Source organism: Trachemys scripta, chromosome 11 (assembly GCF_013100865.1).
Source record: "Trachemys scripta elegans isolate TJP31775 chromosome 11, CAS_Tse_1.0, whole genome shotgun sequence".
Taxonomy (NCBI): Eukaryota; Metazoa; Chordata; order Testudines; family Emydidae; genus Trachemys; species Trachemys scripta.
The window spans coordinates 57,727,244-57,754,255 of record NC_048308.1 but is presented as its reverse complement, the minus strand read 5'-3'; the positions used below and the strand labels follow the sequence as shown (position 1 = coordinate 57,754,255).

The window sequence follows — 27,012 nt, the reverse complement described above, 5'->3', positions numbered from 1 at the left end:
CCCAGGCAGGAGGGAGGGGGAGGAGCGAGGACCTAGCGCGCCTCCCTCCCCTGCCTCCCAAATGTGGCAATCAGCTGGCTTGCGGCATTTAGAAGGGAAGGGAGTGAGGGGGGAGGAGCCAGGACGCAGCGTGAAAAGTAAAGGAGGAGGAGGTGGGGGGAGGAGAAGAGGCGGGTCAAGGGTGGGGGCTTGGGGAAAGGGGTGAGCCCCCCGCCCCTGGTGCTTGCAGAGTAGGGGAAGCTGCCCTGGAACCTAACCCCCCCATTTACATTAGTTCTTATAGGGAAATTGGATTCGCTTAACATCGTTTCACTTAAAGTCGCATTTTTCAGGAACATAACTACAACGTTAAGTGAGGAGTTACTGCATCATTTTCTTGTTTATGCATAAAAAGAAAAACCTTATTGCTGTAAATTATTAATACGAAGAACTATCTGAACAAAATCTGAGAAAAACGGTTTTAGAAGGCAGAAGACAGTTGGTCTACACTTAAAAGTTTTGTTAGCATAGCTATGTCAGTTAGAAGTGTGGAGAGGGGAAAAAAAAAAACACGCTCTCTAACCAACAACCTATGTCAGCAAAAGCACTAATGTAGACACAGATGTACCAGCAGAAGTGTCCTTTTGCCAGTACAGCTTATTTTGTTTGGGGAACTGACAAACTATACCAGCAAAATAACTATTTTTGCTGGTACAAGCTGCACCTGCACTTGCCGGCATAGTTGCCATGCAAACCCTTTCTAGTGTAGACAAAGCCTAAGAGATGACCAAAAAAAGTAACTCCGACAAGAGCAGAACATTGGAGATTTCATCTATCAGCAGATATAAACTAACAGAGAAGGCAATTATTGGCAGTTATGCGATATCAACAAATGCTTTGGCCACATGTAGCTGAGGGCATTTAGCAATTCAGAGCATTGAGTTCGGGATATTCTGTTGCCATTCATCCACAAAGCTCCTTTGCATAGTTCTTCCTACCTTTAGAGAGCAGGACAAAACTTGGTAGAGTGTCCTAGTCACAGTAGTCTATGTAATGGTGTATCAAAATACAGTACATGTCTCTTGAGGCCCTCCCCTTTTGATTTATCCTGAAGCCATTTGTAATGCTAAGAACGTTTGAAATCGAAATTACACAGTTGTCACAGCTACATTTAATGACTTGACCAGAAGAAACATAGCTTAGCACAGATGTTACCAAACTATGGTCCAAGGAGCATTTGATGGTTACGTGGTTCTGGCTTTTCTTGTTTCCAGTGGCTAAAACACGTAAGAGGCGACTGAAAATACATAAATACTCTCCTAATATTACTTTTCCATGCCATAACTTCTGCTGTTGCCACAGCAATGTTATGTGAACACACATGAAAAGGCAGGTTGCATGTGCAACAGTATAGGATACAGTAGGTGAGCCATGAGACCATCTCTTCATTAAAATATGGTATGCTGCACCATGAAAATGCTTGAAAGATCCAGACTGAGAAAGTCCACAATACCACAGATGAGGATAGCATGATGATGGCACTCCAAACAAAGCCAAATTCTTAGGTACAAAAAGAGATAGAGCAAACTTCAATAAGCCCTCACCTTGGAAAGGAAGCAGGCAGCTTTTGGCACTTATCAAATGTTTACAGTGGGACTAGAACTATGGCACCAAGAAGTTTGTTCCTTGAAAGGTGATCAGTAACACACACACTGGCAATAGTACTTACGGTAAAAGAAAGGGATGAATTCCACTGTGAGGGAAGCAGGTTTATACTTTTGTCTGCTCTTTTCAACACTACTCAGGATTCGCCTACAATCAAAAAATGATACATGAGAGAAGTTAGAGATGGCACCAATGTTTATTTGTGAATAGGTCACAAATACACTGCAGAAACAAACTACAGTATCTTTATCCTACAAGATCAAAAAGAAAGAATAGTGTTTTCATCCTGAAAACTGAGTCACAAATAGTCATGTGTTCGCTGCTCCACACTTAAAATGGCTTAACATTTACAATATGGTTTTGGTTTTTTAAAAAGAGAAATCTGTTATTTGAGCTTAATAATAGCAACCAAGCCACCAACTTTACTGCCAAATTTCTACACCATGCAATTTGAAAATGGGCAAGAAACTGTATTACGGGTTTATTATGGAAAAATTTTAATTTTAAGGAAAATTACTCACTGATACTGCTCTTAAATCTTTATTTCAACAGTGATTATATTAGCATTTTAATCTCATAAAACCAAAATGATTCCTTCTGTCATACTTCTCTCTGTTCATTCTGGCTTCCATCTTCTACCAATTCAGAAAAAATAGCTTAGTTTTTAGAACAGAGAAAGAAACTGAGAGCTTGAAGTGGATCAGTTGCAATCAAGCTCCCTCTAGATAAATGTTCAGCCTTTTTCTTTATAATACATATGTAGGTGATAAATGTATTTGTTTGCATGTACAAATGTATTTAAATTGTATATTTTACACATTCAGGTTACTATTGTTATAGAGAACACTGTTTCTATAGTATCTAATTCTTATGACTCATTGTGACTTTCTGTACCTTAACTCCCACCCATTTAAAATGTATAAGCACAAACAATGAGACAATAAGATGCGTTAGACATGTTACATTTGAAAATACTTTTGTAGTATGGAGAAGGACCACCATGTGAACTGTGGTATCAATTAATGTCTGTTGCATGAAACCAGAATTCGTGTGTCCTGCAAAAATATAAGAATCACAGCTTCTGAAGTATAGAATCATAGAAATGGAAGGGACCTCAAGAGGTTATCTAGTCCAGTCCCCTGCACTCAAGGCAGGACTAAGTATTATCTAGACCACCTCTGACAGGTGTTTGTCTAACCTGCTCTTAAAAATCCCCAATGATGGAGATTTCACAACCTCCCTAGGCAATTTCTTACAGTGCTTAACCACTCTGACAGTTAGGAAGTTTTTCCTAATGTCCAACCTAAACTGCCCTTGCTGCAATTTAAGCCCATTGTTTCTTGCCCTATCCTCAGAGAGGTTAAGAAGAACAATTTTCTCCCTCCTCCTTGTAAAAACCTTTCATGTACTTGAAAACTGTTATCATATCTCCTCTCAGTCTCCTCTTCTCCAGACTAAACAAACCCAATTTTTTCAATCTTCCCTGATAGGTCATGTTTTCTAGACCTTTAATCATTTTTGTTGCTCTTCTCTGGACTTTCTCCAATTTGTCCACATCTTTCCTGAAATGTGGCGCCCAGAACTGGACACAATACTCCTAATCAGTGCAGAGTAGAGCGGAAGAATTACTTCTCGTGTCTTGCTTACAATACTCCTGCTAATACATCCCAGAATTATGTTTGCTTTTCTTGCAACAGTGTTACATTGTTGATTCATATTTAGCTTGTGATCCATTATGACCTCCAGATCCCTTTCCGCAGTACTCCTTCCTAGGCAGTCATTTCCCATTTCGTATGTGTGCAACTGATTGTTCCTTCCAAAGTGGAGTACTTTGCATTTGTCCTTATTGAATTTCATCCTATTTACTTTAGACCAGTTCTCCAGTTTGTCCAGATCATTTTGAATTTTAATCCTGTCTTCCAAAGCACTTGCAACCCCTCCCAGCTTGGTATCGTCTGCAACCTTTATAAGTGTACTCTGTATGCCATTATCTAAATTACTGATGAAGATATTGAACAGAACCAGACCCAGAACCGATCCCTGTGGAACCCCACTCATTATGCCCTTCCAGCATGACTGTGAGCCACTGATAACTACTCTCTGGGAATGACTGTTCAACCAGTTATACACCCACCTTATAGTAGCTCCATCTAGGTTGTATTTCCCTAGTTTGTTTATGAGAAGGTCATGCGAGACAGTATCAAAAGCCTTACTAAAGTCAAGATATACCATGTCTATCTCTTCCCCCCTATCCACAAGGCTTGTTACCCTGTCAAAGAAAGCTATCAGGTTGGTTTGACATGATTTGTTCTTGACAAATACATGCTGACTGTTATTTATCACCTTATTATCTTATAGGTTTGCAAACTGAATGCTGAATTATTTGCTCCATTATCTTTCCAGATACAGAAGTTAAGCTGACTGGTCTGTAATTCCCTGGGTTGTCCTTATTTCTCTTTTTATAAATGGGAACTATATTTGCCCTTTTCCAGTCTTCTGGAATGTCTCCCATTTTCCATGACTTTTCAAAGTTAATTGCTAATGGCTCAGATATCTACTCAGTCAGCTCCTTGAGTATTCTAGGATGCATTTCATCAAGCCCCGGAGATTTGAAAACATCTAACTTGTCTAAGTAATTTTTGACTTGTTCTTTCCCTATTTTAGACTCTGATCTCATTTTCACTGGCGTTCACTATTTTAGATGTCCAATCGCCACCAATGCTTTTCTGACTTTGTGCAAAATAAAATAGTACCATCTTGCAGTCCATCATGACAATATTTTCATTCGCTATGGCAGGGGTTCTCAAACTTCATTGCACACAACCCCGTTCTGACAACAAAAATCACTACATGACCCTGGGCAGGGGGCTGACCCCAGAGGCCCACTGCCCTAGGCTTCGGCCCCAGGCGGTGGGGGTCAGGCTTCGACTTCAGCCCTGGGCCCCAGCAAGTCTAACACCAGCCCTGGTGACCCCATTAAAACAGGGTGGTGGCCCATTTTGGGGTCCCGACCCACAGTGCTATAGGAACAAATATGGCATTATTTTAATTTCATCTTGCAAAAACTGCAGAAAAGGTTGCATAAATTATAAAAATCAAAGAAAGGGGGGCTATGCATGCAATAAGACTTTCTAACAACTTCCAGACCAATAAACATACATGAAACACTATATTTAATAGGCAGGAAGTAGGGGACAGACTATAAAGGCTCTAAGAGAGGAACAGCTTTGTGCTGGTGGAACTCCAATACAACACAGCATATCTTTGGACGTCATTAGAATTTTGTAATATGAAAGCAGGCATTCAGAAGATCCAGGGAGCACATGCACTTCCCACATTTTGAGAATATGAACAATGGAAGTATTTGCTATTATGAAAAGGGCTATACCCCTCACAACTAAAATTGGTGAGAATTTCCCGTGTACTTCAGAATCACAAATTTCTTTAAAACACACACCAGATAATTGCCCCTACACAGCAGCCAGAACTACCGTCCCTTTCTCCACTGATGTGTCATTAGTTTACTTGCTTGCTTAACTCTCTTGAAGTAGAAGAGGTAAAAGACAGTTGGATAGATGGAGTTCTCAGACTGTATATTTTCCACAGATTTATTCTTTATTACACAACTTCACACATGACTTTGAGAAGAAAACTACAAGCCTCGTCCATAAGGCTCACTAATGTAAGAGCTTTTAAGAGGAGTATGATAGTACTTATTAACTAAAGATACACTGTGTAGAGTCTAAAGTGATTCAATCCTCAAAAGAGATTCAATGGGAAATGATCAGACGGAGGAGAGAATGATAAAATAAGTATAGAGAATGAATCTGCATTACTCATAAAGCAGGGAACACATACAGAGAGAATTTCATCTTATTATATAAATTAAAGCAAGAATCTATACGTTGGGAGCAGTTTTTAGTAGTTGGCATGATATTCTAGACTAAACACCAAAAAAAATTTACTACTACTAAGGATGAACCATTTAGTGCACATCATTCTGTAGCTTTATATTGCTGCCCCTTTTGGCCCATATGGCTAGCCAATATTTGGAGTCCTGCTATGTTGTTTCTATTAAGAGGAAAAATGTATGATATGAGTCAGATATTTATTTGGGACAATCCTTTTTATTTACAAAGAATGTATACAAAATCCTGTCTCCCTAAACCAGAGATGGGCAAACTACGGGACCATGCTGCCTGGCCCTGGAGCTCCCGGCCCTTGAGCTCCCGGCCAGGGAGGCTAGCCCCCAGCCCCTGCTGTTCTCCCTCCCCTGTGCGGGCAGCGCTCTGGGCGGCAGGACAGCACGCTCCTGCAGGGCAGCGCGGCAGCGTGTCTGGCTCCAGCCGAGCAGCGCGGCGGCCAGACATGCTGCTCTGAGTGGCATGGTAAGGGGGCTGGGGCCAGGGGGCTGGATAAGGGGCAGGGGATCCCAGGGGATGGGGAGCAGGGGACGATTGGATGGGGGTGGGGTACCAGTGTAATGCCGCCACCTCTGGCAGGACACAACTGAGAGTATCAATTCAGGACAAATCGCTTAGAGCAGGGCAGTCACAGCCCCCGGATGGTGGTTCTCCATCTCTAAGGCACACCAAACCAGACAAACAGAGAGGACTTCAGTCTCACCCCACTGGCTAACCGTAAGTCACACAAGCAATTCCCTTAGACACTCCAGTTTCCCAGTATCACCACCAGTGCCACTCATTATGGGGATGAATGGTTATGAAAACCAATGCCCCAGTAAAAGAAAAAAGGTTCTCTTGATCCCAAAGGACCAAGCTCCAGACCCAGGTCAATATACAAGTCAGATCTTACCCACAAATCATGCTGTTGCCAATCCTTTAGAATCTAAAATCTAAAGGTTTATTCATAAAAGAAAGAAATATAGATGAGAGCTAAAACTGGTTAAATGGAATCAATTACATACAGTAATGGCAAAGTTCTTGGTTCAGGCTTGTAGCATGAAATAAACTGAAGGTTCAAATCAAGTCTCTGCAGTACATCCACAGCTGGGATGGGTCACTCAGTCCTTTGTTCAGAGCTTCAGTTTGTAGCAAGGTTCCTCCAGAAGTAAGAAGCAGGATTGAAGACAAAATTGAGATGCTGCTGCTGCCTTTTATAGTCCTTTTGCCATGTGGCTTGTGCTTTCTTTGTTCCAACCATAAGCCACCCAGCACATGGCATAGAAAAACCTTCGAGTTAGGTCCATAGGCATGTCCCTGCATGCCTTGCTGAGTCACAAGGTGTATCTGCTGTCTCTCAACTGGTCAACTGTATAGCTGATGGTCCTTAATGGGCCATCAAGCAGGCTAGGCAGTGCTGATGGCAAATTGTCTGGAGTGTCACCCAGAAGCATAGCACAAGTTTGAAATACAGACAGTATAGAGCCAATACTTATAACTTTAAACACAAAAATGATACATGCATACAGACAGCACAATCATAACCAGCAAATCATAACCTCCTCAGACACCTCACTTGACCACACGTGTACAAGGTTTGGTGCCACTATATCACATTGGTTGCAACAATAGTCTATATGGTCACAGTTCGCATCAATAACGTCACAACCAGTCTCAGGGAAACCTCTCAGCCCACAAAGTTTAACTTCTGATTGGCCTTGCATGCAGCACATTGACTTGGGCAATGCTTACCCATTTTTTCCAGCTGTCACAACATAAAGGGGCATTTAATTGTTCCTCTATTTAGCCTGAAAGGCAAGAGGTTAGCACACCCAGCAGCTTTATCAAGGTCCGTGATTTTCTACAAATCAAAGACCCGCTTGATGGCAGTCATTAACACCTTCCAACATAACAATATTAAGACTAATTAAAATAAGAGCTCTGCCTTAGAATAACCATGGTAATGTAAGTCTTTTTAAGAAAAATTTACATCATATTCTTAGTTTTTTACATTATCACCTGGTATCTCTACTCAAATGCAAGGTAATCCTGCAGACTGATTATGATCACAAATGGCGTCTCTAGGAAATTAGTTATCCCAGCAAACAAGCTAAAATATATTAGATATAATTTGATGCAAAATACATAGTCAAATGGGTTTATATGAATCACTGTCCTCATTTGTCCTACATTAAGCATGAGGGACATTTCTCACATTTAGTCAGAAGAGTATCTGCACAATTCTCTAAGTATTTAGGAAAGACTCATTTGTCACCTTGAAGACACTTGCCTCTCTAAAGAAGGGGAGGTTACTTATCTTGTGTAGTAACTGGCGTTCTTCGAGAATGTATGACTCTGTGGGTGCTCCATTTTAGGTGTGCATGTGCCCCTAAGCCTTTGATCAAGGATTTTTGGAATCAGTGCTAGTTCTGCCTGAACATGCGCCCTACACATCCTCGGGCCCTGTACTGAGGTTATATAGGGCTTCTTCACAAGTGAACCACAGCAGTTTGTTCTCTATCACAAAGCCTACAGAGGCAGCTCCAAAGGAGAGGACAAGATAGTGTACTGATTGATCACTGGATGACTATCAACCACAAATGCGATGCAGCCATAAAAAAAGCTAATGCAATCTTAGGATGCATCAGGTGAGGTATTTCTCGTAGAGATAGGAAAGCACTGGTGAGATCTCCTCTGGAATACTATGTGCAACTCTGGTCTCCCATGTTTAAGATTAATTCAAACTGGAACAGGTGCAGAGAAGAGCTATGAGGACGATCAGAGGAATGGAAAACCTACCTTATGAGAGGAGACTCAAGAGCTTGGCTTAGTCTAACCCAACGGTTCTCAAACTGTGGGTCAGGATGCAAAATGGGTCACGACCCCATTTTAGTGGGGTCGCCAGGGCTGGCATTAGACTTGCTGGGGCCCGAGGTCAAAGCCCAAGCACCACCACACGGGGTCAAAGCCACAGCCCGAGAGCTTCAGCCCTGGGTGGTAGGGCTCAGGTTACAGGTCCCTCGACCCCTCCTGGAGCAGAAGCTCTTGGGCTTCAGTTTTGGCCCCACCAGGCTTTGGAATTGGCCCCCCTCCTCCCAGGGCAGCAGGGCTCGGGTGGGCTCAGGCTTCAATCCCCCTTCCTGGGGTCATGTAGTAATTTTTGTTGTCAGAAAGGGGTCATGGTGCAATTAAATTTGAGAACCCCTTCTCTAACCAAACAAAGGCTGAAGAGAGATATGGTTGTTCTCTATAAATAATAAGAGGCATAAATACCAGGGAGGGAGAGGAGTTATTTAAGTAAAGGGACAACATTGACACAATAACATATGGACATAAACGGGCCACCAACAAGTTTAGAGAATTGAAATTAGACAAAGATTTCTAACCATCAGAGGAGTAAAGCTCTGGAACAGCCTTCAAAGGGGAGCAGTGGGGGGCAAAAAATCTAACTGAATTCAAGACTGAGCTTGATAAGTTTATGGAGGGGATGGTATGATGAAACTGCCTACAATGGCATGTATCCGATCTGTGACTGCTAGTAGCAAATATCCCCAATGGCCACTGATGGAACACTAAATGGGGAGGGCTATGAATTACTACAAAGAATTCTTTTCCAGGTGTCTGGCTGTTGGGTCTTGCTCAGGGTCAAACTGACCGCCGCATTTGAGGTCAGAAGGAATTTTCCCCCAGGTCAGATTGGAAGAGACCCTAGGGGTTTTTTACCTTCCTCTGCAGCATGGGGCATGGTCATTTGCTGGTTTAAACTAGTGTAAATGGTAGATTCTCTGTAACTTGAAGCCTTTAAATCATGATTTGAGGACTTCAGTCACTCAGACAGAGGTGAGAGGTCTATTACAGGAGTGGGTGGGTGAGGTTCTGTGGCCTGCAACGTGCAGGAGGCCAGAGCAGATGATCACATGGTCCCTTCTGGCCTTCAAGTCTATGAATCTGCGTGGGCTGGTACTGGAGCACCCACAGAGACACACATCTTGAAGAACTCCAGTTACTCCAGAAGATGAGTAACCTCTCCTTCTTCAAGTAGTGTCCTTACACGTATTCCACTTTAGGTGCCTCCCTAGCAGTAACCCCTTAAGGCGATGGGAGTTTCAGAAGCGAGTCCATGAGTGAAGAAAGAACTGCATTGTCTATTGCCACATCTGATTTTGCAGCATGAATTAGGGCCTGGTGGTCGGAAAACACGTGCACTGAGGAGCATGGTGCAGCCCTACAGATTTCAGCAACCAGAACATCTTTGAGTAGAGCTACAGATGTAGACTGTGATCTAACAGAGCATGCAGTCACTCTTAGGGGAGGTGTAACCTCAGCAAAACCATAACAGGCAATAATATATCCAGAGATCAATTTAGAAAGTCTCTGAGTGGAGGCTGCCAGACTGGCACTCCCTTAGGTCTATCTGCTACAGAAACAAAGAGTCTAGGGGTCTTTCTGTTCAAGTAAAAGACTAACACCCTCAACGTTTAGCATATAAAAAGCAGACTTTTTGTGTAGACTGATGCAGCTTAGGGAAAAAGAAAAAACAGAAGGTGACTAGCTTGGCTGACAAAATTCAGAGGACACATTAGGTAAGAACTTTCAATGAGGTTGTAAGAATACCTTCTCCTTGGAGAACAAAGTAAAGGGGGGTCTGCCATTAGAGTCATCCCAATCCTTCAAGCAGCAGTGATTGCCACCAAGAAGGGTGTCTTCATCATAGACAGATGTAGCAGTGAGCACATTGCTAATGTCTCAAAGAGCTGTTTCATGAGACAGTTAAGAACCATGCTGAGATCCTAAAGCAGTGTAGGGGCTCTAATATGCAGAAAAAGATTAATAAGTCCTTTCAGGAATTTTGCGATGCTTGGATGAGCAAATACTGGGAAACCTTCTATTGGCACATGGAAAGCTATTCCTGTTGCTAAATGAACTTTGACGGAACTCATAGAAAGGCCTTAATTTTTTCAATTCCAAAAGGTAATCCAAGACTGAGAAAAGAGACAACTGCATGGGAGAAAGAAGGCGCCAGTTACACCAAAGGTTATATATTCTCCATTTCCGAAGGTAAATATGTCTAGTGGATTCCTTTCTGCTATTTAAGAGTATCTGTTGTACTTCCAATGAACATGTGATCTCTACTCCTGAGAACCATTAAGGAACCAAGCTTGTAGGTGCAGGATGTTCAAACTGGGGTAAAGCGTCTGACCCACAACCTGAGACAACAGTCGAGGCTTGATCAGGAGCCACCACAGATGGTGAGAGGTGAGTTTGAAGTAAAGAAAGGAAACTTGTCTTAGCCAAGTTGGTGCAATCAAAATGTCTTTGGTTTAGTCCTGTCTGATCTTAAGGACATTTAAGAGCAACGGAGTTGGAGGATATGCACAAAAAACACCCTTTGTCCATGTGTAACAGGTTACTCTGCTCACCACTGGATGGTGCCACATCCTGGCAGTTCTGAGGATTAGCTCAGACAGGCCAATGCTTCTTCCAGTGGTTACATCCCATTAGCTTCTCCTCTGCAGCCCCTCTCTCGCTCTCAGGAGCTGCTGCTGTCCTCTTCATGACTCAGCCCTCCAGTCACTATTGTGGTTTCCCCTTTCCCGGGGGGGGGGGGGAGGGGAAAGTGTATGAAGGTTCCTGCTCTCCAGTAGTCTCAGGCAGTCTTCTCCTTTACTGCCTCACAATGCCACTCCCGCAGTGGCTGGCAGGGGAGCCCCAGGCCCACCTTCTACTCCAGGTTCCGGTTCAGGGACCCTCTACACAGCAGCTAAGGTCTGTTCCCTGCACCTTGCTGCCCTTCCCTGAGCCGCTTCCATTAATCCTTGCCTTCACCACTCCCCTGGGTTTGCCAGTCTTTTCACTCCCTTCTCCCAGGGAGTAACTTCAGGCAACTTGTCTCTGCAGCCCCCCAACATTCCTTCCTTCTCCCAGGGAGTGATTGCAGACTTCTCCCTGCCCCCTCCTCTGCTTCCAATTTCCTGTCTATTGTAGAAGCCCCACCTGTCCCTCTCATTAATTAGCTACCTCCAGCCTAAAGCTTCCCTGTTTGCAGACGAATCAGCTGATTTGGCCCACCTGGCCTAACTCCGCTCTTGCAGGGCCAGTGTAGGACGCATACCCCATCTCACCATGTAATGAGGAAAGCGTCTCCTAGAGATTGGGGACTGAATCTCCATCTAGAACAGAACTTCCTACACTTTGTGTTTGCTGCTATGGCAAAAAGGTTGACCTCTGAAAATCCACAAGCTAGAAATATTTTGTTAAGGACACGAGAGTCCAACTCCCATTCGTAATTTAGAGAAATGTCTACTCAGGTTAACCTGTGCAGCAACTGCTCTGAGAGGGGGTCCCTGAAAAGGGATGGGGAAAGGGGTTGAAACGGCAGGGTGGAGGTAAATTGGATAGTATAACCTGAAGTAATAGCCTCCAATACCCATTTGTCCAATGTTATAGCCTCCCATCTTTGATGAAATAGAGAGGCAGTAACCAAATTGAGGAAGGGGGGTTGTGTCATGCAGCTGATAAAACCTAGTCATTGGGTGGTCAGGTCTCATGACCAAACCAGCAAAACTGGCATTTGCGTGATGGTGAAGGCTGGGATAAAGCAGTCAAGGTAGTTGCAGGCTTTTTCTTTGAAAACCTCAACCTCTTAGCCAGTGGTTCAGTGGCCTAGGGAAGGTGGAAAATAGAGCAGGTTGGGATCTTTGTACTGATTGAGATCTGCTAAACTTCCTTTTATTTGCAGGCATGTATATCCCTAAAGACCCAAGTGTTGCCCTAGAGTAGGTTATGAAGTGAGTCATCCATGGAATCTGCAAAAAGCTTCTGACCACTGAAAGGTAAATCTTCCACAGTTGATTGATTCCAGTGAAGTTGGTCTCTTAGTAGTAGCATTCTTTGGTACTAAGCTCTTTTCCGCTGAGGTATGGGACTTAGTTGGAATCTTAACATGCTTCATGGTTCTTGAAGTACTCAGAGCCTCACTAGCACTCTTCTCAGAGCCTGAGGTCTCCGGTGACTGGATCTTATTTGATAAGGCGCTCTCTATTGTTTTCCTCCTCTTATCTCCTTCCTTTCTCCATATTTTGGGCAGCTGTAGTAGGGAAATTTTGTTATCCCTTGGAAAAACTGATGGATTCATAAGACACCATTTTCTGGGAAAATAGGAAAGCCACTATAAGAAATTATTACTAGTAAAATTTTCAGATGAAGATTGGGCACATATTTGATTCAGCTATGTAGGTCATAGTGCAACAGTTTCCAACTAAATGCAGAGCCTTTTAAAATTTTGTTTTGATACTGTGGTAATGAATACCACAATAATGCTAACAAAACAATATCTGTTTTGTAAACTATAATTTGTATACTTGAAATGTTTAATAAATATTTTAAAAGTAAGCAGGAGTATGTAGAGATTTGTAATAATTATTTCCTCTCAATCTCTATTTTTAGTACTAAAATAAGGGAACAGGAAGCATCTCTAGCAAAAATCATACACTATTTCGGTTATTAGAACCCAACATAAAGCATACATCGCTAATCTGCTTCCAAACATGTACCTCAGGAAGTCCTCAGCTGGGACCCTGGCTATCTATTCTCTCCAGAGCTTTCAAATAAAAAAACTGGGTTTTTATTTGATGGAATTGGATAGATTAGTACTCCAATACTCTTTGGCCTGGTCTACACTAGGAGGTTGTGTCGAATTTAGCAGCGTTAAATCGAATTAACCCTGCACCCGTCCACACAACGAAGCTATTTAGTTCGACATAGGGGTCTCTTAAATTTGATTTCTGTACTCCTCCCCAACGAGGAGAGTAGCGCTAAATTCGACATGGCCATGTCGAATTAGGGTAGGTGTGGATGGAAATCGACGCTAATAGCTCCGGGAGCTATCCCACAGTGCACCACTCTGTTGACGCTCTGGACAGCAGTCCGAGCTCGGATATTCTGACCAGCCACACAGGAAAAGCCCCGGGAAAATTTGAATTCCTTTTCCTGTCTGGGCAGTTTGAATCTCATTTCCTGTTTGGATATCGTGGCAAGCTTAGCAGCACTGGCAACGATGCAGAGTTCTCCAGCAGAGGTGACCATGCAATCTCAGAATAGAAAGAGGGCCCCAGCATGGACCGATCGGGAAGTCTTGGATCTGATCGCTGTGTGAGGCGATGAGACCCTGCTTTTGGAGCTGCGATCAAAAAGACGGAATACAAAAATCTACGAGAAGATCTCAAAAGCCATGACAGAGAGAGGATACAGCTGGGATGCAACTCAGTGCTGCGTGAAAATCAAGGAGCTGAGACAAGCGTACCAGAAGACCAAAGAGTCAAACAGACGCTCCGGATCCCAGCCCCAGACATGCGGCACTGCATTCCATTCTAAGTGCGGCCGCGACCACTATCCCACCACTGACCGTGGACTCTGAGGACAGGATATTGTCAACGGCCGCTTCCTCGGAGATGTTAGCGGATGGGGAAAATGAGGAAGGTGAGGAGGAGGACGAGGCAGTCGACAGCGCTTACAACGCTGATTTCCCAGACAGCCAGGATCTCTTCATCACCCTCACAGAGATCCCCTACCAACCATCCCCAGGCGTTAACCCTGACCCTGAATCAGGGGAATGATCAGGCGATAAGTGTTTTAAACATGTAAACATTTATTTTAAACAGTACAGGAATATTATCAATGGGTTTTTCATGATTTGTTTGCCTTAGGCACTTATCGTTTTAGTCCTTGGCAGTGCAACTACTGCAAAAGAATCTAACAATGTCCGGTTTATCATGATTAGTTTGCCCTAGGCGCTCTACTTTTTAGTCCTTGCCAGTGCAGCTACTAGAAAAGAAGGTCTATATGTACGGGAATAGAGCAGAAATCCTCATGGGACATCTCCACGAAGCTCTCCTGGAGGTAATTGGAAAGCCTTTGCATGAGGTTCCTGGGGAGAGCGGCCTTATTGTGTCCTCTGTAGTAGGAAACTTTTCCTCGCCAGGCTATCATCAAGTACTCTGGGATCATTGCCTTGCAGAGCATGATGGCATACGGCCCTGGTTTTTGTTTTTACTGGCTTTCACGCAGCATGCGTTCTCTCTCGGTCTCCGAAATTCTCAGCAGAGTGATGTCGCTCATGGTGACCTGCTTAGAATTAGGGGAATGTTACTATTGGGACTGCTTGCCTGTTCCTTTACAGAACTCTCACCGGTGGTTTAAAGCCACGCGGTGGAGGCGGGAGAGGGGCAGCATACAGGGATCTTTCCCGGGGACAGCCGCGAGGGGGTGGGAAAGGGGCAGAGTTCATGCTTGCCGGATTGCCAGCAGCAGGAACTGGCCAACGATAGGAGCATTGCTTTGAACGTGAAAGGAGGGCACAGCTATAATTTAAGTTTTAAGCAGCCAAAAGTCTATGGCTTACCATGTCAGCCTGCTACCCGAATTCTGCTGTCCTGCCCCGGTTGTCTGATTTCCACTGCAAGACCCCAGGCACTGAATGCGAAGGCCGAAAATTCGACCTTGTCCTGAGTGTGCATGTGATAGGTGCTGTGCATGGTCTTGTTCACAGAGAAAGACTATGTTCATTGTTCACAAAAAATTATCTTTGTGAGGAATTCACTCCCTTTTTCCCATCCCACAGCTGCGAATGTCTCCCGACCTACCATGCCATCCCCCTCGCAGAGGCTGGCGCAGATTAGGCGGAGAAAGAAAAGGACACAGGACGACATGTTCTCAGAACTTATGGGCTGCTCCCGAGCCGAGTCGGCACAGCAGACCCAGTGGAGGAAGAACATGTCTCAATACCAGCGAGCACACAGCGAACGGGAGGAGAGGTGGCAGCAGGAAGACCAGCAGGCGACTCAAACGCTGCTTGGACTAATGAGGGAGCAAACGGACATGCTCCGGTGCCTTGTGGATGTTCTGCAGGACCAGAGGCAGGAGGACAGAGCCCCGCTACAGTCTCTCTCTAACCGCCATCCCCCACCAAAGTCCCATATCCCCCTCACCCAAAGTTCCAAGAAGGAAAGGCGAGTTAGTAAGCTTCTCCATCTCCCCTTGAGACGTCCAAAGCACACTCCACCACCATTCTGCACTTGCTCAGCTGGTAGTTGAGTTCTTTTGCACTGTCCAGGGCGCCTGTATAGGGCTTCATGAGCCAGGGAATTAGCGGGTAGGCTGGGTCCCTGAGGATCACTATAGGCATCTCCAGATCCCCAACAGTTATTTTCTGGTCCGGGAAGTAAATACCTTCCTGCAGCCGTCTAAACAGACCAGAGTTCCTGAAAAGACGAGCGTCATGAACCTTGCCCAGCCATCCGATGTTGATAAAACGTCCCCTATGGTCCACTAGTGCTTGCAGCACCATTGAAAAGTAGCCCTTTCAGTTAATGTACTGGCTGGCCTGGTGGTCCGGTCCCAGGATAGGGATGTGAGTTCCATTTATAGCCCCACCGCAGTTTGGGAATCCCATCGCAGCGAAGCCATCTATGATGACCTGGACATTTCCAAGGCTCACTACCTTTGACAGCAGTAGCTCAACGATTGCGTTGGCTACTTGCATCACAGCAACCCCCACGGTAGATTTCCCGACGCCAAAGTGATTCGCGACTAACCGGTAGCTGTCTGGCGTTGCAAGCTTCCAGAGGGCTATGGCCACTCGCTTCTGGACAGTCAGGGCTGCTCGCATCCGGGTGTCCTTGCGCTTCAGGGCAGGGGACAGCAACTCACAAAGTTCAAGGAAAGTTCCCTTCCGCATACGAAAGTTTCGCAGCCACTGTGATTCATCCCAGACCTGCAGCACTATGCGGTCCCACCAGTCCGTGCTTGTTTCCCGGGCCCAGAATCGCCGTTCCACAGCATCAACATGACCCATTGTGACCATGATGTTCACTGCGCGTGGTCCCGTGCTTTGCGAGAGGTCTGTGCCACTCTCAGACTTCATGTCCTCACCGCGCTGCCGTAGCCTCCTCTCCCGATTTCTCAGCATCTGCCTCTGGAAAAGGTGGATGATAAGCTGCGAGGTGTTGACAACAGCCATAACTGCAGCGATGGTCGCAGCGGGCTCCATGCTCGCAGTGTTGTGGCGTCCGCGCTGTCACTCACCAGAAAAGTGCGTGAACTGATTGCCCGCCGGCGCTTTCAGGGAGGGAGGGCGGGAATGATGGTTGGATGACGACAGTTACCCAAAACCACCCGCGACACATTTTTTCCCCCAGCAGGCACTGGGGGCTTGACCCAGAATTCCAATGGGCAGCAGGGACTGCGGGAACTGTGGGATAGCGGCCCACAGTGCACCGCTTCCAATGTCGACGCTTGCCCCGTTAGTGTGGACTCACAAAGTCGAATTACTGTCCTTAGTGTGGATACACACGTTCGACTTTGTAATATCGATTCCACATATTCGATTTAAGTACAATCGAAATACTCTCGTAGTGTAGACATACCCTTAGTAGCAGTGTAGTACAGTACCCTAATAATTATCAGTATGTCTGCCTCATAGTATTGATTTTGATGCAAAGAGATACTTTCTTGATTCCTTCATTCATGTTTTCAATACAGAACATATCTTTGGGAAGCTTATTGGTATCAAATCTAGTCCTCAGTGCTACCAATGCTAATAGCTGCTAAAATGCAAGAGTACAAGTGTGTCAGTGTAATTATGTCTCATTTCAGCTTGGTGTGGGGTGACCATGGTTGTGTTGAAACCATTAAATATCATTGTAGTAACATTTTAAAGAAATTATCACAGTATTAGAATTTACCATATTAGGTAAAGACATACCCTGCAATTTGCTGCCTCCAGTTTCGATACGGATCATAGAGACTTTCACAAAAAGCCAATGCGTGTCTTACAAACTCTTCTATAGGTGATTGATCTGCCACTTCTTTCTCTTTTGTTTTGCTTTTTAACTGAGAGAAAAGAAACAATTATGATCAGAATGCTTCTAGGAACACAAATTGTGGAAGAAAGAAGTCCAGCAACAGAGTTAAGGCTGGGATGCTCAAGAGACCTTAAGGGTGTTGGGCATCCAATTCTCACTGACTTTCAATGGCATATTTGAACCTGCCTCACTTAGGATCCTTTGAAAATCCCAGTCCAAGCTTCCATTCCTTCTGCTTTACTGAGATATGCAATATACAATGTACTAAAAATAATTATCAACTCAAAGGTTCTACTATCTTCATGATATACGTGCATAACACTCACGGCTGCTAATGGCAATTTCACATGTACACTGTGGGGAAAAAGACCTCCACAATTTTAAATATTCCCTACCCAAATACTTCCTAAGTATGGCTGACATTTCAACACGCACCATAAACTGAAGTATTGAAATCACCTCCTAACTAAAGAAACCAATTCTTCTAAAATAATTCTTTTAGCTTCAATTGCTTAGAACACATTTTAAAACTGTTCTATTGAGACTTTTCAGATGCTTGTAAATAAGCAGTAAAAAAATGCATTACTGATCAAGAACAGGGATCGCTACATATAAACATGCAATGATTGAGCCTTCTCTTCAGCCTTTCATTCACTCCTCCAACTTAGTATAAACTGAATACTTGGCTGTTCTAGAGTACTCTCAACTAAGGATTGTAAAGCCTAAGTAAAAGAAGCCTCAAATTATTGCAGTAACATGGGTAGGTATTGTTGTTCTGATTTTAAAGATAGAAAACTGAGGTACAGAAAGAATGTGTGACCTGCCTAAAAATCACACAAGAAGTTTGTGGCAATTAGGAAGAAAATCCAGACCCCCCTAGTTCCCAATCTTGAGCCCCCAATCCTCCTTCTGTATTTCTAGCAGCAATATATATATGAGAGTTGTAATTCCACGTACCTGCTGAATGTAGAGTGTAGTCATGGTGATGATATGATTAATGTAGGAGCAAGTCCCAATTTCTTCCACATTAGCCAGATTTCTGTAGGAGCAACATGAGCCACAGTTGTTTGTATATTGTAATATTATTTGAACAGGCCTCTGAAGCTTTTTTTTTAGCATTCAATATAAAATAATACACAAGTGTCAATATTTTAAAAATATCCACAAAAATAATATACTGTAATGTTTATGCCTCTCACATTAAGCTACTATACATATACATATGTGTCTTCCAGCTAGAAGAAAATTAGAGTACAGTCGGAGCTCCAGTCATGTCTGTTTTATCTGGAATCTCAGATTTCAGAAGTTAAATTGATTCACAGAGCATTCTAAATAAACAAAACTCAGAAATGGAATCTGATACCAAAGACAACAATTATTCCTCTGACATCACTAAGAAAACTGGTGGCTTAGCCACAAACGGTTTCTAAAACTCCGAGTGAGTTTTCCACAGGCCTATTCTCAGTTTTAATTTAATAAATAATAATGAAAAAAAGATAGGCATCTGAGCGTATATTTTTAGAACGCTAAACAAATCATAAAAGGCAAAAGAAAACCACTCCTGCTTGCATATTGTAGGTGTTACAAACACACTTCTCAATCCTTGAGGCATGTGAACTAAAATAAGGAGTTCAATGACAAAAAAGGATATTTTTTCAAAGACTAACTAAAATTGACAAAGCACAGAAATCTGAAGCTACAGCTACTACTGTTTCCTTAACTTATCCTTAGAATTTTAACACAATTTGGGCACAACTGTCTCTTGCCATACAGTGCCTTTTCATTGTTCCGGCAGGGCAAAAGGACCACAAGGTTGGAAAAGGTTCCTCAGGAATACCCCCAGCAAAAGGAGATTTCTCTGGCCGGAGTAGAGCTGGGTCCTTTCTAGACCACCTCATGGGGACATATTGGAGGTGAGGAGAGGACATGGCCAGTGACAGAGGTAGGCTCTTTTTGTAGATATTCCTCAGGGGACAGTCGCAGAGTGTAAAATAAAGCAGCTCTGTCTCAATAGACATTGTTAGAGAAAAAACTGTTGTATTCTAAATTGTGTTAATGAACAATTTAAAATTTGGGAGGAATGGACATTTTTAGAGCTCTACTTATATGGTTGCTTGGTATATGGTTAAGCGATATCACAAAAAATAAGATAAAAGTTTCAGAAGATGCCAGTAATATAAAATAAAATATTTTCCTAAACTAAATTAAATACAAATAATATGCTGTCATTTTCTCCACTCAGTCCCTTTCTCATCATGACCTTCTTTATCCATATTACTGTTTTTTTTTCTTTCATTATACCATGTGTTTTGACTGCAATATGGAGAGTCTCTGTCTCTACTGGGCAATGTTTTGTCACACTGTATGTGTATTAAGAATCTCGATCTATATCATTGTAAGTAAATCAAGATTTCCCACACAAAACAATACACTGGTGAAAGAAGCAGCCAGACCGAATAAATACCTGCAAAGGATGATAAAGAATTTGACAAGTAAAAGTGACAAAGCTTGTTGCTCCTCCTCTAGTCCATCTGACATTTTTTGGACACATTGTAGCAGCTGAAGCCTCAGGACCTGCAGAATATTGTCAGGAAGTAGTGATATTCCAGGAGGTACATCATCCACCCTTTAAAAAAATACACAAAATAATTACATGTATGTAAATAATTTTTTTTATTTGTACATCTTGTGTATCTGTGTGCACTGTTTCAAGCCACTATAATACACATGTTCCTAAATTGGGGCTATTGTGGTTCATAAACATTTGCTGGTGATCCACAAAAAACTGCCTGGTCACATTGTGCCAGCTCTTCCTCCTTGTTCTCGGATGTTAAATTGTATTGAAAGGCAGCTAAAAATACATTAAATGGTTTTCTTAACATTACTTTTCCGTGTAAGTAACTGCTCTAGTTGCCATAGGAAAAACTAGGGGAACTGGTCCATGCAATCCCAAATCAAGGAGAAGGTGATACAAAATATATTTTCTATATTAAGGTATGGGACACCCTATTAAAAATTTTTACAATCACTGGTACTGATCAAAAGTAACCAAATAAATACAATATTAACTACAAAGTAGTCACTGAAGCCCAATTACTCAATATCCACAGTGAAATTTTTCAGTATCCCAAATATACAAGAGACACAACTAAGAAATTTAATGGGAATATTACATGTGAGAAAACTGGAAAATAAGGGGTCTGGCACACAGAAATCCCCAGCAATCCATCTGATTCCTGGCACTTGGCTGGTGCATTAATAATTGCTGCCCCATCATTACTAGTTTCTGGAGATCAAACCAGGAAATAGATTTGTTCCTCTACTTATTTTTAAAAAGCAAAGAAACAGAAAGCACAATACTGTTATGTTGGCACAATCAATGTATCCGAGTCCTGCCATACCCAGACTTTACCCTAGGGAACCATTATGCATTCTCACCAGTTGATCTTCCTATGTTCAAAAGATTTGTGTAAAATATCAGAGAGGCTCAGAAGAAGAAAATTACAGACAAAAACAGCGGCAAGGCCAGAACACACAAGACTGCTATATAGATTATTCTGGTTCAATAACATCCTGGAAATGCTCAGATGCGCTGGAGCAGCAGTGTTTACTATAGACTCCTTCTGTCATTATCTCACTTGCAGGGAGTGCAGTTTTCAGTCCAAGAGCTGTTCATTCATTCTTTCAGCTGATGAAGAGATGCTCTGTCATGTCAGCTGTCTGACCTAGGGGGGATACTTAAGGGAAACATATGGGAAATGGTTATGGGAAAATGAAGAGCTGGGCAACAACTGGAGGACCCAGCCTGCAACAGCCTTTAGTTAAAACCAGATATGGTAAGCGAGAGAAATCAACCTCTAAAATCAGATCCAACTCCAAAAGTGGAATTTTATGGACAGGGGGGGAACAACTATTCAGATGGTACCTACCAATATTTAAAAGGAAAATATAGCACTATTTGGGGCCAAAATAATTTGTATCTGTTAACACTGGAGAAAAAAATCTCTGCAGAGGAAAAGAGGGGAAATTGATATAGTTTGCTAAGCCAACCAGAGAGACTCTCTCTCCTAAGTAGAACCCACTGGTATATATGTAAACCTTGTATATTTCCAAAATATTAGTACCATCTAGCTGAACTCAAAGTACTCATATACAGTACAGCTGTGCACACTCTCCTGATCCTTTAGAATGCTATACAAGTGCTGTCTGAAATAGACAGAGACAGAGCAACTACTACCTTCCACACAACCTCCAAAAAAGAAATGCATCTTTCTGTGAAGGCAGCCTCCTTTTTCTAGATACCAGTGTATATGTCCACATTTTGCATAAGCCAATGTACACAGAATCCTTTACAGGCCACAAATTTCTCGACTGATAATTTAAATTAAGCTGGACAAATAGCTTTCCAAAAAGGCCAACTGTAGTTTCTCAAAAAGAAGAACAGGAGTACTTGTGGCACCTTAGAGACTAACAAATTTATTAGAGCATAAGCTTTCGTGGACTACAGCCCACTTCTTCGGATGCATATAGAATGGAACATATATTGAGGAGATATATATACACACATACAGAGAGCATAAACAGGTGGGAGTTGTCTTACCAACTCTGAGAGGCCAATTAATTAAGAGAAAAAAAAACTTTTGAAGTGATAATCAAGATAGCCCAGTACAGACAGTTTGATAAGAAGTGTGAGCATACTTACAAGGGGAGATAGATTCAATGTTTGTAATGGCTCAGCCATTCCCAGTCCTTATTCAAACCGGAGCTGATTGTGTCTAGTTTGCATATCAATTCCAGCTCAGCAGTCTCTCGTTGGAGTCTGTTTTTGAAGTTTTTCTGTTGTAATATAGCCACCCGCAGGTCTGTCACTGAATGACCAGACAGGTTAAAGTGTTCTCCAACTGGTTTTTGAGTATTTTGATTCCTGATGTCAGATTTGTGTCCATTAATTCTTTTGCGTAGAGACTGTCCGGTTTGGCCAATGTACATGGCAGAGGAGCATTGCTGGCACATGATGGCATATATCACATTGGTAGATGTGCAGGTGAACGAGCCCCTGATGGTATGGCTGATGTGATTAGGTCCTATGATGATGTCATAGTAGTTTCTCAGCAAGAGGTTTAAATGCTGCACAGTAAAGTAAGCAGCAACTCCCTCATGCCACACGCCCCCGAAGATAGGGTGACCAGATAACAAGTGTGAAAAATCGGGACGGGGGCAGGCAGTAATAGAAGCCCAAATAAAAAAAAAAAAAAAGCCCCAAATATTGGGACTGTCCCTATAAAATCGGGACATCTGGTCACCCTACCCGAAGACAGGCTGACTGATGAGACAGAGGGGGGGAAAAAGCCTCAGGGAGCAAGACTGGAAGTTATTACCAATTCCACATTTTCTGTGCTACTGTACAAGCCACTGGGGAAAAAATTATAACAAGAGATTGTGTGCAGAGTAAAAAATGCCCAAAAAATGCTCTGACTGAAAATATAATACAGGTTTATTTGAAACAAGCAAGATTTCTTATCCCTCATGGAGCAAGATTTTAGCACATCACCGCAGCAAATCAGTCAGATTTGTGGAGGGTACATAAAGCACAGTATCAGCTTTTCCTAGCATAGCTAGCTGTGTAAACAAGACTATTTCAAAGGGGAATTGGAAAATCTTTTGAAAATCTGGTATTAACTGAAGTTTGTTTTTTGTATGTATTTCTTCTTTTAAGACATGGGTCAGAAGTTCATCCACAAGCCAAGATAAAATTCTAACATGTGTACAGATTCACTAGCCATCTCACTTCCTTCTCCAGAAATGGAGATCTGAGCCTAAGACAGACTTGTTGAGGAAATCATAGTTAATACTAAGGGACTGCAACACAGGGCCAGGCCTGAGAGTAGGAGTATGCTCTACACTGCAGACTAAGCCTGGGCTCTGACTCACGTTTGAGCCCAAGCACCCCTTCTGTCCACACACAAATCTCTCTGACTCAGATCAACGAGCACTCGGGACCCGGTTCTAGGATCCTGCTAGGAGTTTTGGTCAGAAGCTGATTTCCCTTGTAACTCAAGTCCAAGCCCTGTCATTTTGCAATATGGACACAGCTCAAACTACAGATCTGAATCAGAAGATCCGCATAGCGCAGTATGATATGTGAGCATGGCTGTGAGACTTGGGTCCAGCCACTGTAAACCCAGGTTTACAATGCTGTGTGGACACTCAAGCGCTGGCTTGGAAACACTGAGTCCAGAAGCCTGGAACCCAGACATGGGTTTACAATGCAGTGCAGATCTACAATAGGAGAATGTGATAGCAGAGACATGAAGGAGGCTACACTGGCAGAGATTAGGAGGGGTCAGAGATGCAATTCATTGGTAACTGTGAACCGCTGTCTTTAATGTCAGACTATCAGCAAATCATCAAAACCTGGAAGAGAAAGAAATCTGATGCATCCGTGGACCTAATATAATTCTCTCATTAATTATTTTCTCAATCTTTGCATTAACATGGGTGAACATGTTAATCTGCCACACTAATTGTGTGAATGGAGTCAAACCAGCCTCCAACTGTTGTTCATCCTGCTGCAGTTTAACCACAGATTAGCATTTTTACAAAAGGAAGCACACACTTAAAAATACAAAAACTGCAGAAAATCAGACTTCACTTTTTAGCCATAAACTCTTGACAAATGTGCTATTTGTGACTGTGTCCTAAATCATTTTTATGTGGGTCTGAACTCATACCATAAAGTATGTAAAAATATGTTTGATTTGTTTTTCAACAACTTCCTTTAAGCTTCTTTATTGTAAATTTAACAGCATGTAAGCCAAAAACAAAAGGAAAACTGATAACATACTCAAACTGCCTTTGCAGTTATTACAGTTATTAAACAGAGTAAAAATTTCTTCCCCATTCAGCAGGGAAAATAACCTCTAACCAGCTGGTAAGACATTACCCTTTCAATTGTAAATATAGTAAGATGCAATAGATGCTTTGAAAAATGCAAAAATAGTAGAGCAACAATCTCTCATGTTCAATGTACACAGATGTCAACAGATCTATTATACTGCTGAGTACTCATCTTCCCAATGGAAGTGGTATAAAACCCACTGCTTGAAACACTTAAATCTAAACTAGACAAAACACTATAAAAAACTATAGGTAGCAATCGTGCTGAGGAATGGGGCTGCAAAAGAAGACCAACTCTACAACCAATAGTTCTTTCTCTGGCCTATAATACCTTACCATATATGTTTTATCCACACTTCCAGAACAAATTAATTCACAGTTTTTTGAGATATGTATTACACAAAATGTGATTTTTCAGGTTCCCAAACTTGGCATAAAAATATATTTCCTTTTAAATTTTGTATGTGCAGAAAAAGATGTTCTTATAATCAGACCCACTTGTGGTATTACCTATTTAGATGCAAATCTCAGTAGTGCCAAGTCACTCCTTCACGCCTCAGAGACAAGTAAATTAGAGTTCCATGAAGTCAGCTGTGTTTTGGCTGATAAAATTGAAATCCCATATTCTCTTCATGAACATAAATCCCATGGCATTTTTCATTAAAGTAGGGTGCCTTCGTTTGTTCAAAATTTCCTCTCCCTGCCCTGTTTAGCAACACTCATTCTCAGCTGCCTTTCACTCAGAAATGTCTATCAAGTGCTGCATGCATATGCAGTAGCCATAAAGCATTTTGAGATCCTATCAGATGAAAGTACACATAGCATCTTTCTCTCCCTCAACAATTCCTCATTTCAGCTTGCAGAACACAACCACTTCCAGAATCGAAGGGAGAATTAGCTTTTGATTAAAATGCATAAAGGTGAACCAACTCCGGGACACAAATTAGAGATTAGCTTTGGTACAAGTGAATGTCATGGTGTAATGTGCAGATTATAAAGTGATATCTCCATATTTATTTTGAATTATTTGTTTCTGAATCTTTCGTATTTCTTCTCTTTGAAATCCTGCACAATCAAAGTTACAACAATTTATAATGTATGACAAAATAAGTCCAGAAGGATGTCACCAAATGTGATTATATCTAAGCGCAATCAGGGACAGAAACTGATTTATTGTTAAAATGAACATAAACTGTCTCATAATAGGATATTTATTTCTGGCCATCAAAACACAATAGTCACCTGCCCTCTCCCTTATTTTGGCTAGACATTTTCTCTCTACATCTGTTACAAAATGAGTCCAATCCTATACAGTCCTACTCTTTTAGGTCACACTACTAATCCTGTCATTAATCTCAGCAAAATACCAGATTTTATATTGAGCTCTTGAAACTATCACTCTGAACAATGAAGACAATGTCATTGTTTTTGCACAGTTTATCTTTAGGTTTATGTTTTTTCTTTTTAATCTTCTGCCATGTTGCTATTGAAAAATAAAAACAATTCTGTAGTTGATAAACACTTCCGAACACTTCTAATTTAGTCCAGTTATTCCACTGTTAACATTTCTCATACTAAACTTAATGTTATAAAATGACAATTTCGAAGTTATGCACTTTCTAGGCAAAAAATACAACCCTATGAGGATACATTTTTGCCTCACCAAAGCAAAACTTACAGACTATGCAATACAAAACAGAACATTTTTAGTTTTTGTTATAAATTGGATATAATCAATTCTATATGAATATATTATATTCACTGAGAAAAGTATTATTACACATAGCTAAGAAAAAGTACACTTTTAAGATGCTAGGACCCAATTTCAGGGTTCAATGTTTCCTTGCAACAATTGTGGACACTGCTAATACCTAAATGAAACCTGATCCAACATTGATAGTAATGGATTTAGGACCAGAACCACAGTACAGGGAGCCTCATTCTCTGCATTCATCACTATCACTTAAGACAGTGTAATATTGACTACAGTACTATGGCCAACTGTCATGATTTTTACCCTGAGTCGCACAGTATTTGGTTTTTCTTAAAAGCCCTAGTTCCTAAAGCCATGCTTTCAGTAAAAAAAAAAAAAAAAAAAAAATCTAGCCCTCATGGCTGTGAAGTAAAGCTTGAGAACATGAACCCTGAAGGCTCAAAAACTAGAAGGCATAAAAGAACCAAACATTTATTATATTTTAAAATCTCATGCTTCAAATCCATCTCATGATTTGTCAATGCTTGGGGCTGGTAACACTGCTGTTGCAGGACAATATACAAAAGCCTGTACTAAGGTCTACGCAGACAAGTAAAGAAGCAACTTATTTTCACATTTTTTCAACTATATTAGTCAAATTTAGAATTTTATCTCATCCTTAATATTAAAATAATCCCAGAGATTAAATTGCAAAACTATATCTACTATCCAGATCTTTCCCTTATATATTCTTTTAAACCACCAAAATATTATTTCATGCACCAGGCTTACTGCAGAATACTTATTTCAGTAACGTACAAAGAGCTGTAATAAGTAAATTTCTGCTAACAAAAACAAATTTATGTTGATGCCATTTCCTGGTTTGATGCAAATACCACTGTTTACCTAGTTTCATCATTAGCAACCCAAATTTGACCTTTAAAGAATGAGACTGTGAGTGCCAGTCAAGAAATACTGGCGTGGAACAAACCATTTTATAATATATATTTTAAAC

The 27,012-nt window shown here is 41.9% G+C and overlaps 1 protein-coding gene across 1 annotated transcript in view; it reads right to left on the bottom strand.

The window, feature by feature from the left end:
* The window catches only part of NBEAL1 (neurobeachin like 1), a 150,866-nt gene that overhangs the window by 97,940 nt on the left and 25,914 nt on the right, over positions 1–27,012 (bottom strand). The window contains 4 exon segments of the mRNA XM_034786588.1: positions 1,709–1,791; positions 17,308–17,435; positions 18,365–18,446; positions 19,872–20,033. Coding sequence (XP_034642479.1) covers positions 1,709–1,791; positions 17,308–17,435; positions 18,365–18,446; positions 19,872–20,033 — 455 coding nt within the window.